Below are 17621 nucleotides of genomic sequence, written 5' to 3' on the forward strand. Positions count from 1 at the left end.
AAGAGTGTGACCATTCTGAAGAAATTTTTGTGAAGAACTCTTTCTCAATCGTTTACGAGCTACATGTATGTGAACCGCTAAAATTTTTTCTATAGGCAGTCAACCAACAACATTCCAAAAGTTTTTTGAACAATTTGTTTTCATTTGAAAAATGACGCAATACGCAATGAAATAACTATCGCCTTCTCTGTGAACCTTTATGTAAAAGAAAAATCGAACGTCAGTCAGTCAATTATTGTACCACTAAACTAAACAAAGTTTTGCAAGAAGTCTTACCATTGCACAAAGAAAATATTCCTACCCATAGAGTAATTACGTTTTATTACAAATTCGAAGAAGCATATATTTCAAGCAACTGGGATTTAATAAAACACGTACTTACAAATCAATACAGTTTTTCTTTTTTAAGATGTAAAATACGTGTTATTTCAAAGGATGGACAGTTAGGGCACTCATTGTGCGAATCGGTTGGTCCCGTAGTGTGTCCACTCCCATAATCTTCAATCCAATGCTGTATTTCAATCGTATTTCAAAAATAGCTGGGCGTTGATATTTTCGATAGCAATATCTACTAATTTCTGATAATCTTCAAAAATTGTATTGGGCTGTGCATAAGTTTCACTAAACTGTTTCCACCAAAACTGTTTTCTTATTTTCGCACGGCTCCCTTACGATCGGAACAGAACTTACAACAGCAAAGTTAGACGTGGTGCTAACATTGACAACGATCGGCTTGTAGTTGTTCGTTGAATTTGAACAGGAAAAATGATTGTGAGAGATGACGAAGTAAATTTATTCTAGCTGCCCTTGGTTCGACCATAACAGTAATTCTGGACATTCCCAACAACTACAGTGTGATCATCTCTGCATGTATTGTGGTGTTGTACACTCTCTTTGGGGGACTCTACTCTGTAGCATACACTGACGTCATCCAGCTCATTTGCATGTTCATTGGACTAGTAAGTCAACGATCACTTTGAAACAGAAAGTGACATTTCTCCTGCTAGTTTTAATATAGTGCCTTATTTTTAGCAAATTTTCTTACCTTAATGACTTTTACTGTTCTTGGGTGAATGGGGTGAATGCTTTTGAGTACGCCAATTTAACTCATATTTGTAATCCTTCGATGGGGCGTAAAAGTGTGGGGTTATTTATCCATAAATACCAAAAAAAAGAATGAAACATGGAACTTTTTGTCTACCAAAAAAAAACCTTTTTTGTCTACCAAAAAAGAATGAAAGGTTGTGAAATAAATTAATGATATACCGGTTGTTTGTGGAGAAAGTAAATCTTTTACACGCAAAAGGTCCGCATTTTTGAGAGCTGAATCCCATAATTTTTGTGAGATACGTTGCTTCAGCGGTGAATATTTGTTTTTCATGTTTTAACCGCAATACAAAAAGTATATCTTTACTCAGCTTCGAACACCATAGTTAGCGTAATTCAAAACTATAATTAACGTTCAAATAGATATTTCCAGCCCATATTTTAAATTGTACTTATTGCGGCTCTAGTTTGGAAACCATGCACGAATGTGCTCAACAAAAAATCTTAAAAGCGTGTTTGCTAGACACATTTGATTTGCAAAATCTTGCACAAAATCTTGCACGATGACGCATTGCATTGCAAGATTATGCTATGTTCTTGCACTATTTTTTTGCACGACAGGGAATTAACGGCATCATTGTAATACCAAATTTCAAACAGATAACCTTCCCAGGAATTGCAGTGAACTGGTTTTAAGAACCTTGATTTCTCTAAAATGCAATTTCCTGATAATAGATTGAAGTATGGCAACTGTTAAATTGATTAAAGAAATGCAATAATAAAATATTAAAAAAAGAAACAAGAGTTGTCATTAATGCATAACAACAGGCACTTAAGGTGCATTAGTTTCAAACCTCTGAGAAAAAAAGGAACACACACAGTCATCTTTTCATCAGTTTTTATTTCATCAAATGATAAAAGAAAAAACTGATGAAAACAATTAATGCAACGGAAAATTTTGAGTTTTGTCGTACCGTTTGCACAATTGCCAACCAATTTTTTATTGTTGCAGTTATTGGCAGTCTAAAAAATCAACACGTACTGCTACCTACCGAGAAAAGCTAGACGTGTTAAATCGATAAATCCATTTAAAGTTCAAATGTTTTGTCTCAATTTTGTAGCATAGCTTACAATCATGATTGTACTCGAAGTTTTCTAGAAAAAAGGGGTCTGCAAAACGGTTTTTCCCAAAACAGGCAAACACCAGTAACTTAAGTTCTTTTGGGAGTCAAGATGCAGCGATAGAAAAATTCAAACTGATCGGAAAACCCGCAAATTACAAAGTTACAAATATATGCAAGGCTGTGACAAAAACTATTTTTGAAAAAACATTTTGTAAAATTTCTGATTTCAAATTTTTGATTTTGTTGTTTTTAAATGTGAAAGGTTCTTTTTTTGAAACGATGATATTTTTTGCAAAACAAAATTAATTAAAATGAAATAACTAGTCAAATAATTGCGTTGAGTTTACAACTACTAATGTGGTTCAAAAACCGATCAATTTTTTAAAATTATGTCTATAATTTTAGAGTAACTTAGTTTCAAAAAAATGTCTTTCTGAATTCCTGGTGTGTGCTCGTCTCAATCCTCTTCATTTCTACCACTTTATGAAATTCGGAGAAATGTTTTCCTGCTTCCGTGGATTTAATTGGATAAAAAAGTTGATTAGAATATAACAAGTCAAATTTTTGCCTTAGTTTGAACTATGAATTTCGTTAAAAAATTTTGGTATATCTTGAGTTGATGACAACATTCATAAGTTTTTCCAAGGCTGTACTTCAATCAGAAATGCTTTTTATCGGCAAAATGTGCAACACAAGTACACGAACAGTTTCATAGGAATTAGTGTCTTTTGTCTTTTTTGAACCATTCAATGCACGCATATTTTTTAAATGCTTCAATGTTTTCTTTGTCGATGTCTTTTCTTCTTCTTCTTCTATTTCTCCTTCTTCTTCTTTTTCTTCTTCTTCTTCTTCTTCTTCTTCTTCTTCTGCTGTCTCTTTTTCTTCTGATTCATCTTCTTTGTCTACTTCTTTGCTTAAAAATGGCCAATGTCAATTTTTGTCACATTAACATTGATTATTTTTGCGTTCCTCAGAAGTTATTAAAATAATGAAGTATTTGAAACAAGTAGATTTAAATAAGATTATTTGTAAAATACATAAATTTGTAAATCCTATGCAGGTCATTTTGCTATTCTTGGTTAAGGAAATTTCTGCAGGGAATTGATTTTTTTGTCAATTGTACTGAAATCTTAAATTCATGGCAAACATTTTGTTTTTACTCACTTGGAACCAACTTTAAACCTCCTTATGTAATGCTACAGTCTACTTGCTCAATTGTCTGGACGCTGATAGGTCCATTTTGAGAAAATAATTTGTTCATGATCAGCGGTAGAAAAACGGTTGCTAATCGAGTTGGCACAAGAGTGCCTTAATAGCCATCGGTTGTTGTTTCTCTTTTGGTAATTTGTACATGAAACCTTCTCCTTAGAAAAAAGTATCAGTAAAGCATTTAAGATATCAAATTGCATGTACAAGTCTGAAAAAGTTGTGACAAAATTTCAGAGAAAGTTTATGCTTTTTGCATTATTATCATCATGCAATTAAATCATGATAAATTACTGAACCAAAAGTAATTTTATTTTAACACACGGTATGTTGGCCTGTAATAATTCTTGGGCCTTTAGGTTTAAACCTGGGAAATGATGCATGTATGTGTTTCAGTGGATATGTGTGCCCTTTGCCCTGACACACGAACAGGTAAAACCCATTTCGGAGACGTGGCCAGAGTGGCGGGGGCACTTTGACTGGTCTTATGCAGGTGTCTGGATTGACTATGCCCTCCTTCTGGTGAGTTTTGCAACGTTCTTAAACTCTGAAACATCATAACTGTCGGTTTGATAGTTTTTCACGATGTCTTTGGGTCATGATATTTTCAGGTCATTTACTTTTTAGGTCAATTGACTTTTAGGCCATTTTTGGGTTGAATTCACTCTCGGATTGGGATGGCAGGAGTTAAAAGAAAAATGCGGAGAAGTTTTTTTTAATAGGAAATCTTGGGGATAGTACAAAATTAACCACAGTAAAAGGAAGATAAATGCAACTCCCAATCTATATTGGCTAATTATGTTAAGCGGTACGTAATTTCGTTCCAATTCTTAGTGAAAATCCCGATATTTCCTTTAACTAACACGAGTTTAATTTGACCCAATATCTGTCGAGGACAGTCTTTTCATTCCTGAAATCTGTCGAGGACGGACTTTTAATAATTCCAGGTCTCGACTAGGGGAAATCTTCATCGGGTCAATGAATGATCTAAGAATTTAACTTCTTAAAGAAAATTAAATTTTAGAAATTCTTCGACTCGGGATGATATTCTTGTCAATTTTTTTGAGTTTCTGATTTTTTAAAAGATATATGATCAAGATGCAGAACTCCTTTCCGATTTTTGTTCTTATCTTCCGAGTGAAATTAAATTGAAATATTATTTAAGACTTCGGATAATGCGTATTTATATAGCACTGAACTGTATGGCTATGCACGCAGAGTACAATACGAAATTTCAAACATAAACCAGCTGAGTTCGGCTGCGCTTTATCGTGTGTGATCAATTTTCAGATGTTTGGAGGGATCCCGTGGCAAGTATACTTCCAGCGAGTCCTCTCTTCCCGATCTGTCGGCAGGGCCATCGGGCTCTCTTTCTCAGGGGGGATCGGATGTTTGGTCATGGCCATCCCTGCAATCATTCTGGGAGCTATCGCCAGATCTGTCGATGGTATAGTGAAGCCTCTGCTTTTCTATTGCAACCTATTTTGCACGCCCACCCCTATTGTCAATTTTTTGCAACAAGTAAATTAGAATTATAACCATATCGTTGAATATACTTGAAACAAACAATAACTTAAAGCAATAGAGCAAAATTATAAGCATCAATCAATTTTCTTAAAGAATCACATAATTAAAAAAATTTCTGCTGATAATTTTTAAAAGCTTCTACGTTACTATTCAAAGGAATTTGCCATGTTGTGAGAGAAAGAAGTTAATCAACGTTTTATTTAAAATATTTTCACTTTTGCCAACCGAAGCCATTGTGGTAACTTACTCCATTTTTGTACGCATTGACGAACAGTCGAATTCATTCCAAAGTTGGCTTTAACATTCTGTCTAGTTTTGAATTGTTTTGTTATGATGAAGACCCAGATTCCCGTAAAATATTACAGATTTTTCTATCCTGGCTATCTCATAACGAAATTTGACTCGCGACCTTTTTGCTATTTTTAACTCAGCTGGTAGGATCTTTGCGAGCGTTCAGGGGAATTTGATGTCTTATTAGGTATAATGATGTTATAGCATGCGCCATTTTTTTAAGGTTTAATTTTGCTGCTCATTAAAATTATGGTTCCTGTCAATTTAAATACCAAAATATGTTAAATTTTTGTGTTGTGAGAAATTCGTTTTTATAAACAAAAAATAAAAACAAATTCAGAATTATCGAGCGAAAAAAGATTAAATTGGATTTGTTTGTGTTCAGAGATTTTTTTCATCTCTAAATATTCGTCTGTTTAAGAAAATTGCTGTACGAATGGGAATTAAAGGCCTTCGCAAGATCTAGAAAAATTGCAACAGTTTCTTTGCTTTGAACTAAATTAAACAAAACTGTTTCAACTAGTTGAATTACTGCATTGGTTGCTTACTTTTTTTCTAAAAACTGAATTGCTCTTCAGTAATAACTCTACGCTCATCCTTGAAATCCGTCATTTGAATCAGTTGGAGATGCTCAAAAAGTTTGCAAAACCAGGAATTACAGATATTGGTCGATAGTTTGTACTATTCAGTTTATCATATTTTTCGAAAAATAGTTTTACATAGTCTAGTTTCATTTTAGTTCAGAAAACTTTCTGTTTACTGCACTCATTTAAGGCAAACTTCATCCGCCTAAGTGCTCATTTGTAGACAAACGTCCCAACTAAGGGCTCCTTAAAAATAGGTGCAGCGGAGAGAGTGGATGGAGTCTGGCGGCACAAAACAAAAATATGAGAAGGCAAGTGGAAACAATCTATTCTAAATCAGTTATTAGCTCACGCGTTCTTGGCAGCGAGCCCATTTTGATCAGCAATAGGCGAAAAGTGCCTATTTCCTTAGGAGGCTCTTAACAAAGTAAAAGTGCTCACCAGGTTTTCTTTTATCATGAAATCTCATTTAAACATAATTTTCCTCGCACGAGCTAGTTAAAAAATCAACTGAAAATCGTTTTCAAAGTCTGTGTTTGTTTTTCCGATCATTGTGGCTGTTGTTTAAAAACTGGGGGGAAGTTTGTAAAATCACAAGATTGGGTTTTTGCGTCAGCCTGACATTTTTCTTTTTTTACAGTTTTCAGCATTCTGGCACCTTATCTTTGAAGACAAACAATTTTTTAATTTATTTAAAAAACTTTCCTTTGGAAATCCAATTTAATCATTGATGTAAGAAATGATCTGAAACAAAACAAGGCAAGTAACTTTTGTATTCTTATAAGTAAAAATTTTTCACCTCAGTTCTTGATCATTAGGTAGGGAGGAGCTGGTAGATATGAAGAACTTATGCTTTAAAAACATTTTCAATCAAAATATCTAAGCCGCTAACAATTTCAAATGATAAACTGCACGTGCTGACCAACGAACAGGTAGAGAATCTTCAGCTAGACATTTTATTTTAAAGCAAACATTAAGTGTCAATACAATAAAAAAAACAACCTTTTCGACAAAACTGACACCGAGGAATAACTGGATATTTGTATTGATCAGAGTAGACATATTTTCCAGAAGAAAGATTGATATATTAAAAACTGAGAAACAAAGCCGCAATAGGTCCGTAGATCAGCAATATCAGTAAGACACTAAGAAAAATAGACCAAAAAATTTTTTTGTTTAATTGAATGCAGAGGTGTTACAATTTGATTAAGAATCTGTATTACTTATGGCTGCTTTTATTAGCTGCTCCGAAACAACTTTCAATTCGAGTGATCCAGATTCAAAGATTCAACTGACCTTATCTCTTTAAATTATAAAAAGTCAACTTCAGAGAGAGGAAGGCAATTTTGAGACTGAGGTAAATCAAGTGTGTCCAAAAACTTAGTCACGCGTATCACCAAAAGCCCTCGTTCCAATCGGCGTTACAAATGACAACATGCACGCAATTCAATCAAAATTGCATTAATGATTGAATAAAAAACAAATTAAAGTGATTAGGACGTCATATGGCTGTAACAAAAATCTTGATGACTAAAAAACAAGGGAAAGGACAATAATAATAATAATAATAATAATAATAATAATAATAATAATAATAATAATAATAAAAATAATAATAATAATAATAATAATAATAATAATAATAATACTAATAATAATAATAATAAAAATAATAATAATAATAATAATAATAATAATAATAATAATAATAATAGTAATAATAATAATAATAATAATAATAATAATAATAATAATAATAATAATAATGATAATAATAATAATAATAATAATAATAATAATAATAATAATAATTAATGATTGAATAAAAAACAAATTAAAGTGATTAGGACGTCATATGGCTGTAACAAAAATCTTGATGACTAAAAGACAAGGGAAAGGACAATAATAATAATAATAATAATAATAATAATAATAATAATAATAATAATAATAATAATAATAATAATAATAATAATAATAATAATAATAATAATAATAATAATAATAATAATAATAATAATAATAATGATAATAATAATAATAATAATAATAATAGTAATAATAATAATAATAATAATAATAATAATGATAATAATAATAATATTAATAATAATAATAATAATAATAATAATAATAATAATAATAATAATAATAGTAATAATAATAATAATAATAATAATAATAGTAATAATAATAATAATAATAAGAATAATAATAATAATAATAATAATAATAATAATAATAATAATAATAATAATAATACTAATAATAATAATAATAATAATAATAATAATAATAATAATAATAATAATAGTAGTAATAATAATAATAATAATAATAATAATAATAATAATAATAATAATAATAATAATAATAATAATAATAATAATAATAATAATAATAATAATAATAATAATAATAATACTAATAATAATAATAATAATAATAATAATAATAATAATAATAATAATAATAATAATAATAATAATAATAATAATAATAATAATAATAATAATAATAATAATAATAAATAATAATAATAATAATAATAATAATAATAATAATAATAATAATAATAATAATAATAATAATAATAATAATAATAATAATAATAATAATAATAATAATAATAATAATAATAATAATAATAATAATAATAATAATAATAATAATAATAATAATAATAATAATAATAATAATAATAATAATAATAATAATAATAATAATAATAATAATAATAATAATAATAATAATAATAATAATAATAATAATAATAATAATAATAATAATAATAATAATAATAATAATAATAATAATAATAATAATAATAATAATAATAATAATAATAATAATAATAATAATAATAATAATAATAATAATAATAATAATAATAATAATAATAATAATAATAATAATAATAATAATAATAATAATAATAATAATAATAATAATAATAATAATAATAATAATAATAATAATAATAATAATAATAATAATAATAATAATAATAATAATAATAATAATAATAATAATAATAATAATAATAATAATAATAATAATAATAATAATAATAATAATAATAATAGCCCCAGCTATCGCTTCGCGGCTGTTAATTAGCTTTTAAAAGAATTGCAAGACAAACTGATTTCTCTCAAAATGCATTTAAGGTGAAAATGGAGAATTAAAATAGTTGTCATCGCTTGATTATCTCTGGTGTGCGGTTGTATTGGGCTTAAACCGACTAGCGAACAATTATCCCGTATTATAACAGTGGAGTTTTTCAGATTGGACCCTGGTTGGGTACGAGTCGAAGCAGCCCTCGGACGATGGACAGAGCAAGTTGGTGTTGCCTCTTGTACTGCAGCACCTTACTCCTCCCATGGTGAGCTGGATTGGACTGGGGGCTGTCTCTGCAGCTGTCATGTCTTCCGCCGACTCCTCCGTCCTCTCTGCCAGTTCCATGTTCACTCGCAATGTCTACAAACAAGTCTTCAGGCCAAATGTAAGTCAAAACCCCTCGTCGAACTCAAATGCTTAACTTGCAAGCCCTAGTTGGGAGTTACAATTATCAAAGGCATATAAAGTTGAGGTTTTGGTTGTTCCCCTACTAACAGAATTTCTAACTTAAGCTATCTTAGGAAATTTAGAAAACTTAAGAAGTTATAGCAAAGTACTAAGGTACTAAACCTTGGGTTACTAAACAAAGGGCAAAGTACTAAAACTTGGGTTACTTCTCAAAAGTTTCGAATTAAATTAGAATGAAAGAACGATGACTAAGTGAGTTAGGACTTTCTGACTGGTTTTATTCAACAAATGATAATCTTCATAAGTAATGGCGGTGCTGACTTTGTCTAAACTGAACGGATTTAGAACCTTTAATGAAATTTAGATTTGTTAGCTAAAACTATAGGTTATTTACCAAATAGTTGATGAACTATGCGGGTTTTGGGATTTTTCTCATATGATTAGTTTTATAAAAAGAAATCGGTTTTAATTATATCTCTATTTTTAGCTTTGCGGATTATATATACCGCTTGATTTTTGTACATTCTCAGAGCTTCTTTCCAATTTAAGTGGACGTGGAATTTTCAGAGAGTAAATAAAACTGTTCATCCAAAGGGCGAATCATTGACCGCTTTTGTTATGAACTTTTTCTGTGGGGTAGTTTTTATCGACCCAATTTACTGATTCCAAAATCACCTGCTTGTTATATATTCTTTGTTATTTTCCATGGTATAGTCTTGCCTTAGTTTCGATTCTTCTAACTTCTTAGGATTGTTCGATAGAGTCGGTGTGGGCTCAGAGATCGAATAGAGAAACAATTAAAAACTAAAAGACTCTTTTGGCAGTTTACTTTGATTACTTTCAACTCTGGTTTTGTTAGGAAGCAGAGGTGTAGTAAGTTTGCAATCTATTATTCGTTAGTTTAATTGCGTAACGTCAGATTTAGGCAGGAGTTATCCAAGAAAATTTAGGTGACTACATAGATATTAATGAACATCCAATAGTTAGCTATTATCGGGTAATAAAGAGGTTCCTAGCTTAGATATAACTCAAGAATTGAACCTTTTTGTCAGCCAGAATTACTTCTTAAGAGATAGTTGTGTCGTAAAGGAAATTCAAATTTAGTTTTTTATACGTTAATCCTGCAAGATTTCGCAAAGAATATTTTTGTTTTCCTCAACTTGATCAATTGCACAGCAAAGTAATGATAGCTGGTGGGCCGCTAACTCCACCTACTCCACGAACAGAGGCTCTGGTTGCTTCAAGTGAAGGACGAGACACATCTTGGCGATGTGGGTTAACGCAAGGCAGGGCAAGTGCTTACGACGGGCCCGACACACTATGTCAAACCACAGTTTTCACATTCACCTTCATTCACAAGCCAGGATAACAGTCACTAACCACTATGTTGGGATTCAAAGCACCCATGGCCACATTTAGAGTTTTCTCGATAGAGAGATGTGACTCATTGAAATTGAATTTCCCCCGCAGAAAATATGAAGCAGAGATTATCCATATCGTTCTGAGAACAGTCTGAAACTTTGATTGAGCAAGGATTGACATTTGGAGTTCTGTTGGTTGTTGACCAGTCAAAAATCTGCCAACAATATGAGAGAACTAATAAGATAACTGTTGTCCAAACGATTCTAATAAAAGTGCAGTGTATATTTTGTGAATATCTGGTTCTTTCCCTTTATCTTTTCATAACTATTCAGGCTAAAATTTGATTCCGGGTGGGCGTTGTAGAAATGTAATTTCTAATTTAAGCTGTCTTAGGAAACTTAGGAATACTTAAGAAGTTAGAGCAAAGTACTAACTTTGGGTTACCTCTCAGAAGTTTCGAATTAATTTAGAATGAAAGAACAATGGCTAAGTGAGTTAGGACTTTCTAAGTGGTCTATTCAACAAATAATGATATTCGTAAGTAATGGCAGTGCTGACTTTGTCTAAACTGAATTGATTTAGAACCTTTAATGAAATTTAGATTTGTCAACTAAAATTAGAGGTTATTTACCAAATAGTCGATGAACTTGTTTTAACTATATGGGCTTTTGGTATTTTTCTCATATAATTAGCTTTATATAAAGAAGCCGAGTTTGATTATATCTCTATTATTTACCTTTGCGGAGTATATTTACCGTTTGGTTTTTGTATATTCCCAGAGCTTCTTTCCAATTTAAGTGGAAGTGGAATTTTTAGAGAGTAATCTAAATTTCGACGTGTTTTTGATTTAATTTTCTTAGTAGGTATAAGCACTAGAGGTTAACTAGTATGGTTTGATTTTTTCTAAGTAAAGGACTGTTCCCGTTTTTCTTCATAATTTAGTTACGGCAGAAAATTTTTTAGCAGAATTAAAGTCACCTAGAGGGCTAATTTAGAGAAAAACAACACTTAGGTTTTACTTTCAAAATTTTGTTGGAATTTAGAGGCTAAGGCCCCGAACCAACTTAGCTGAATTTTAATTTCTACGCCTACCATATTCCGCGGTCGATTCCACTGATAACAGTCGACCCAAAATCTTTTCAGGATCTTTTTTCGTTTGTGCCCCCATCTTTGCGGGTGCGTATTTTTTGCAAACCCCGAAGCGCAGGCTCCATTTTTTACGAAATGATTTACTTTGTAATATGCTGTTACTGAGGGTGCGAAACCTACGAAGGGGGCACAAACTGAAAAGATCCTCTTTTCATACCCAATATTGAGGTCGAACTTTTAAATACAAAGATTAGGGAATTGATTGTGGTAATCCACAATTGATACTTTAATCTTTTCCGTTAAGATCATCCCTCCCCCTTACTGTTACCACCCCTTAATTAAGGAAACAAAATATGGAACGGGCTGCTAGGCATTGATCTTTCGTGTTTTTCAGCGAAAAATTGGAATTATTTTTTAAATCGAGATCCTAAACTTACATGTAAATCTAATAACACATTTCAGTGAGCTTCCTGCCCAAGAGTGAATCTCGTATCAAATCCTCTTGAGAGATCGGGAAATTAAATGAAGCCTTATAAAATAATCGGAGTTATTGAGAGCCAGGCATTTTTGATTGGAATCGGGAATTTCTGCCGAAACGGCGTCGATTCGTATAATATGTCTATAGGAAAGTGTCTTTATTATGGACCGACCTTTAAATTGCTTCTGCCAAAATTGCGTATACTTTTTGGTATTTTAAGTTGACCAATTATAAACACAGATTTGTTTCTCCTTTGTTTTGCATCTTAAACGAGTTCTTGTATCTAGTCTCAAGATTTCAAAGTTGCTGACTAAGCAATTGGCTTTTATCGTTTGCGGCTATTTTTCACGCGCTGGACACTAGGCTTCAAGCACCTGAACAAACTGAGAAATTGTTTCCAACCGGTTTACACTTTTTTTTGGATGTATCATGTATGAGCTCACTAGAAGAGGAAGAACAGAAGAGGAAGAACAGATCCAATTTTCTTTTGTTATCTCATAGGCACCAGAAGATGAGTTGGGTCTGGTATTGAAAACAACAGTGTTGTGTGTGGGCACCCTGGCCACTCTTATTGCCCTCTCAGTGGACTCAGTGTTTGACTTGTGGGTTCTATGCTCTGACATTGTGTACGTCGTCCTCTTTCCAAACTTTGTATCTTGCCTCTACTTGGAATCCTCCAACACGTACGGATCTGCCGCAGGTATTCATTTCATTTCAACGTTCCCTCCCGCACACTAAGAGGAGGGGTCTTAAGAGGAATTTTTCTGTTCCGTCAATTTCGGCCACTTTGTGTAGAACAATATGAGTGGTATCGAAATAAAGCATATACGCGGCGGGTCGAGGTACTAGCTGCTGGAAAATTTTGTAAGGAATCGCTGACTTGTGCCAATTCTGTAAGAGATGTGTTGAATGCATTGGCAGTTTAGCTGAACTCACTGAATGTGCTTCATTAAGATTACTTTCAACACTTGTCAACGCACCTCGTACAAAAAAATTAAAAGTTTAGCCCTGCATTCAACCTTTTCAGCACGTTCCTGAAATGATTTCCGCGCATTTCTAACAAAAAATCAGCACAACTTTGAGCACATTCTTTGTATAAGTTCAAGATTTCAAAATTCAGCATTTCTGGATTATTTTCAGCACTTCCAAACAGAGCAGTAGAGCAGTAGCACTTTTCATATTAGCACTTACCAGAGTAGCACTTTTTTGCTCCAATGTGTAAGGAAAATTCTGAAAATGTGCAAGGTAAATGTTGAATATAAGTACACAGTCTAAAAGTTAACCGAAGTGCTCATAAGGGTTGAATAAGTGTTTTGTATGAAATGCAATGAAATTCAATAAAAACGGCCATAGATGCAGTACTACTTCAAAAACAGCCAGAATGTTGCTTAATTCATTGACGGTTCTAGAAATCGGGGATCAAGAGTAAGCTGTGTTTGAGAACATTATGAAAAAATGTGCTAACGTTGTTAAATTTTTGAAAGACAAGAGTGCAAATTGTGTAAGTTAAGCCTTGAAAGTATTGTGTAAAAGGAATGTGGTAACTACGTACGTTAAGTGCTAAAAAATTAAGGGAATGCTCTGACAGCCAAAAGAAAAGCATTTTTCAGTGGAAAAGTTCTATAAATATTTTTAATGTATGAACAAGTGCTGAATTTATTTAACAAAAGCGTTGAAACTTCAGCTCATTAAGTGGATAAATGTGCAACATTCTTCGGCTTTTGCATTTCTTCGGCGAATTTCATATATAATTTTCAACAAGGTTTACATAAAAATAAACTGATGCTAGCTGAAAAATCCTTCGTCTTTTTCTGAAGATATTGAAGGTTTGCAGTTTATTGAAATTTCCTAGCATTTTATACCTTCACTGTGAGCTTTGATTCCGAGTCCCAACTTTTGTAATCATTTCGTTTATTGTAATTTTGTAGCTTTTGTGCAAAAAATGCAATAAGCTTTTTCGATGGTGCTTCTCTGATGAGCACAGATCCTCATTCTCCTTTAGAACTGCTTTCTGAGTTTTTCTTAATAAAACTTTTTTGTGATAGATAACTGGTTCATTTATATTTATTGTCTCTTATTTTTTTTTCGCCAAAAAGATCTAATATGATTTCTTTATTAAATTTTACTTTAATAAACTTCTTAGAAATTTTGTTTATTTCACAAGTTATCCATCCACATTTCAATTTATTTATAAAAGACATCAAATGAAAGAGAAAAACCATTAAGTAATTTTGCAAGGACTGGTTTTTCAACGAGCAATTTATATTTTGCAACGGACCTGGATAGCTTCCAAAAACTAAAACTATGTCTACAAGTTTTTTTTTGTAATTTTTTTAGTTGAAAAGTTTTGTATTTAGAACTTAGAAAAACTCGTCTTCACAACTGTCTTTGTGAGAACGAGCTCTTAAAAGAGCTCGTACTCACAAAGACAGCTTCACGGAAAGTACTTTTTTTAAATTATGAAGCGTCATTTTCAATGCTTTAAGATAGCAATCTCATCGTCATGCTCAAAAGTGCGTTACCCAAAATTTCATTTTTTTTTGGAAATTTTCACAATTTAACATGATTCTTCTATGAACACCATGAGAACCAAAATCAAGGATGTACAAACTATTGACAAAAAAGTATCTATTGGACTGCACATCATGAATAGCAATATACTCTTTGGATACACATATACAGTACTGAGCCGACGATATACAATTGCATTTAACTTTTTCAGTACTAACACTCTATGGGACTAGGGTCCGAGTACTTAACCTTAATTTCACTTTGAACATAGCATGGTCAATCGTGGCTTCAATTACGGTACCACGTGAAAAATTCAAGCGCAAAAATTTGCCGTCTTTACCCCCAAAACAGTGCAAAGTTGCTCAAAAAGTATTCTTAAATATGTGAATAATAAGAAAGAGTAAAGCCAAGAAATGGTTCTTGTAACCTAATGATGTTCCGCAGCAGTTACAAAAAAACCACAATTATAATTTCACATCGCTGCATTTTATTTTGAGATTGAATTTTTACATAAAAATAAACTGCTGCTTGCTCAACACACGGCCGTCATTTTTTGAAGAAACTGAAAGAAACTTCAGAACAGATTTGACTGAGCCTGTGCAGTAACTTCCCAAAATATTAGAATTTGTACATCTTCAGTTTTGAAGAATTTCCATTGTGACCATGAAACATGACAGAAATTGTCAAAAAATATTTACACCTTCTGAATAGTCTAAAGTCACGACTGTGAAAAACGACAAGCACTAGATTCAAACAAATTCCAACTGTTCACGCCCGTTGGCCTTTTCTCCTGTTACTTCTTAGTTTCAAGTTCAAATAGAGCAGCGTATCATGCACAATTAAGCATATCTTATGCACATTTGATATTTGGCTGTACTTATACCTTTCTTATAAAAATGAGCACTCTTGAGTTTGGTTCCAGGTTTCCTAATTGGCCTTGTGTTCCGACTGGTGGGTGGAGTTAACGTTATGGGCATTCCCCCAATTCTCAAGTATCCGTACTTCGACTATGCAACTGGAACCCAGCTGTTCCCCTTCCGGACTCTCTCGATGGCCATTTGTTTTGTCACACTCATCCTAGTCTCCAACATAGCCAATTATCTCTTCCTTAAAGTGAAGATCTCAGACAAGTACGACATCCTCAGGGTCTACAGCAACACTCACGAGAATCACTCCCCAGACCACGTGGAAGACAACGGGAAAAGGAAGCTAGAACTGATAACAGAAGAAAGTACTTGAGCAAACTAAAAAACTGTTCTGTTCCTATCCCTCAATTATAACCTGTTCTCTTCACCTTAGGTGTACCTCCTAAATACGCCATTGCTCCAAAATTAAATCAATCAAATTAGACACCCAATTGATAAGTGATATCATTTTTTGTATTAGGGTATAGACATATTAGCCAACGCCAGAGTTGAAATCACAAACCGAGTCCTCGAAAATGAAAATTTATATCATGGTTACAATCATGTGTTATGCATTTTAAAACTTTGAACTAGCAACATTCAACGGCGACATTTTTGTTTTTTTTCCTGGTCGTATCCGTTGCAAGCGATATAGTGATCGAATCTATCTACCACTTTCACTATCTGAAGAGATAAAAATACTTGCCAGGATTTACGATCACTCGAAATACCAATGATCAGCCTCATCAACACCCTAATCAAAAATGATCAAACAAATACAGAAAATAACAATCCAGAAATAATCAGGATAGGTATATTTTAACTGATATCCTCGTCTGGTTAATAATAAATCATAATTCTTTTGCGCCGATAATCGTCTGATCATGACCGAGGACCCATCATGATCTAAATTCCCAGGCACCCTAAGAGAAACTGTTCGGTATAATTCTTTTCTACATCTCATTTGTAAAATGAATGAACATTAGTCATAATCAGATTTAAACTGGGCAGTTTATTTCACAAATCATGACCGCTTCTTTATAATGTTAATAAACGTTTGTAGAGAAACAAATTATTGGAAGTCCTAGAGAGAGAACTGATTTCGCATGCATAATAATTCAAGCGCTCACGCAGAAAATTTAACAATGAATTTTTGTACCCCCGCGCCTCACCCACCCCCCATTTACTGTAGTACGCCAGAAAAATCCTCAATCGATTCGAGCAATACCGTTTTCAATTGCCGATCATAACTAATTTTTCCGATTTGATCATAGCGTTTTAATTAGTTCCAATATCAATATATTTCCCAATATTCCAAATTCAACCAAAAACAGAATCTTAGATTGGATTTGCCGGCAAAATTTTGATAATGGTTCAAATAATCCCATAATTTTTTCCCACTCAGCTGTAAACTTTTAGCAGAATTTTTAGTTTTTAACAAGGACTACAAATTTTGAAGTATTTTTGGTCTTATTTTTATTCAAAATCTGAACCATTTTCAACGCTTTCAGAGAAATATACAGAGAAATTATTAATTAGAGAGATTAATTTTGTTCGTTGAAAATTGCTCATCGAAAAATTTGCCCTCTAGTGGCACCATTAGAACTCCAACCTTAAAATTCGGTCAATTTGAGAGTTGTTTTTGATATTTCTATCAACGAAATGAGAACGTAATTAATAGCAATACTTCTCTGCTAATTTCTCAGTTTGATAGCACTCAATCAACATGAACAGAAACCTAAAAAATAGCGTTTTGGGAATGAGGCGACTCAAATAATCTAGCATTGAAAGTTCTTGAAATTTCTTTTGTCTTATTAGTTTCGCGGCATGGGTTAGATTGGATGGGGGTATTCATTCCACTTCACGCTATGAGCTTATTCCCCCTTCACAGTATGAGCTTATTTCTACTCATCAATTTCAGAGACTCGCATAATCAAAGACTAGAGTAAAGCTCTGAGAGAACTGTTCGGGG

At 32.2% G+C, this 17621-nt stretch overlaps 1 protein-coding gene across 1 annotated transcript; it reads left to right on the forward strand.

The window, feature by feature from the left end:
- Positions 1 to 809: 809 nt before the first annotated feature.
- Positions 810 to 16112, forward strand: LOC142337193 (high-affinity choline transporter 1-like). Its single transcript, XM_075386325.1, has 6 exons — positions 810 to 959; positions 3774 to 3899; positions 4668 to 4824; positions 9064 to 9281; positions 12735 to 12933; positions 15667 to 16112. Exons 1-6 carry the CDS (start codon positions 945 to 947, stop codon positions 15981 to 15983), a joined length of 1032 nt encoding a protein of 343 aa, XP_075242440.1. The 5' UTR covers positions 810 to 944; the 3' UTR covers positions 15984 to 16112.
- Positions 16113 to 17621: the final 1509 nt, after the last annotated feature.

This window comes from Convolutriloba macropyga, chromosome 3 (genome assembly GCF_964194025.1).
Source record: "Convolutriloba macropyga chromosome 3, txConMacr16.3, whole genome shotgun sequence".
Lineage (NCBI taxonomy): Eukaryota > Metazoa > Xenacoelomorpha > Acoela > Convolutidae > Convolutriloba > Convolutriloba macropyga.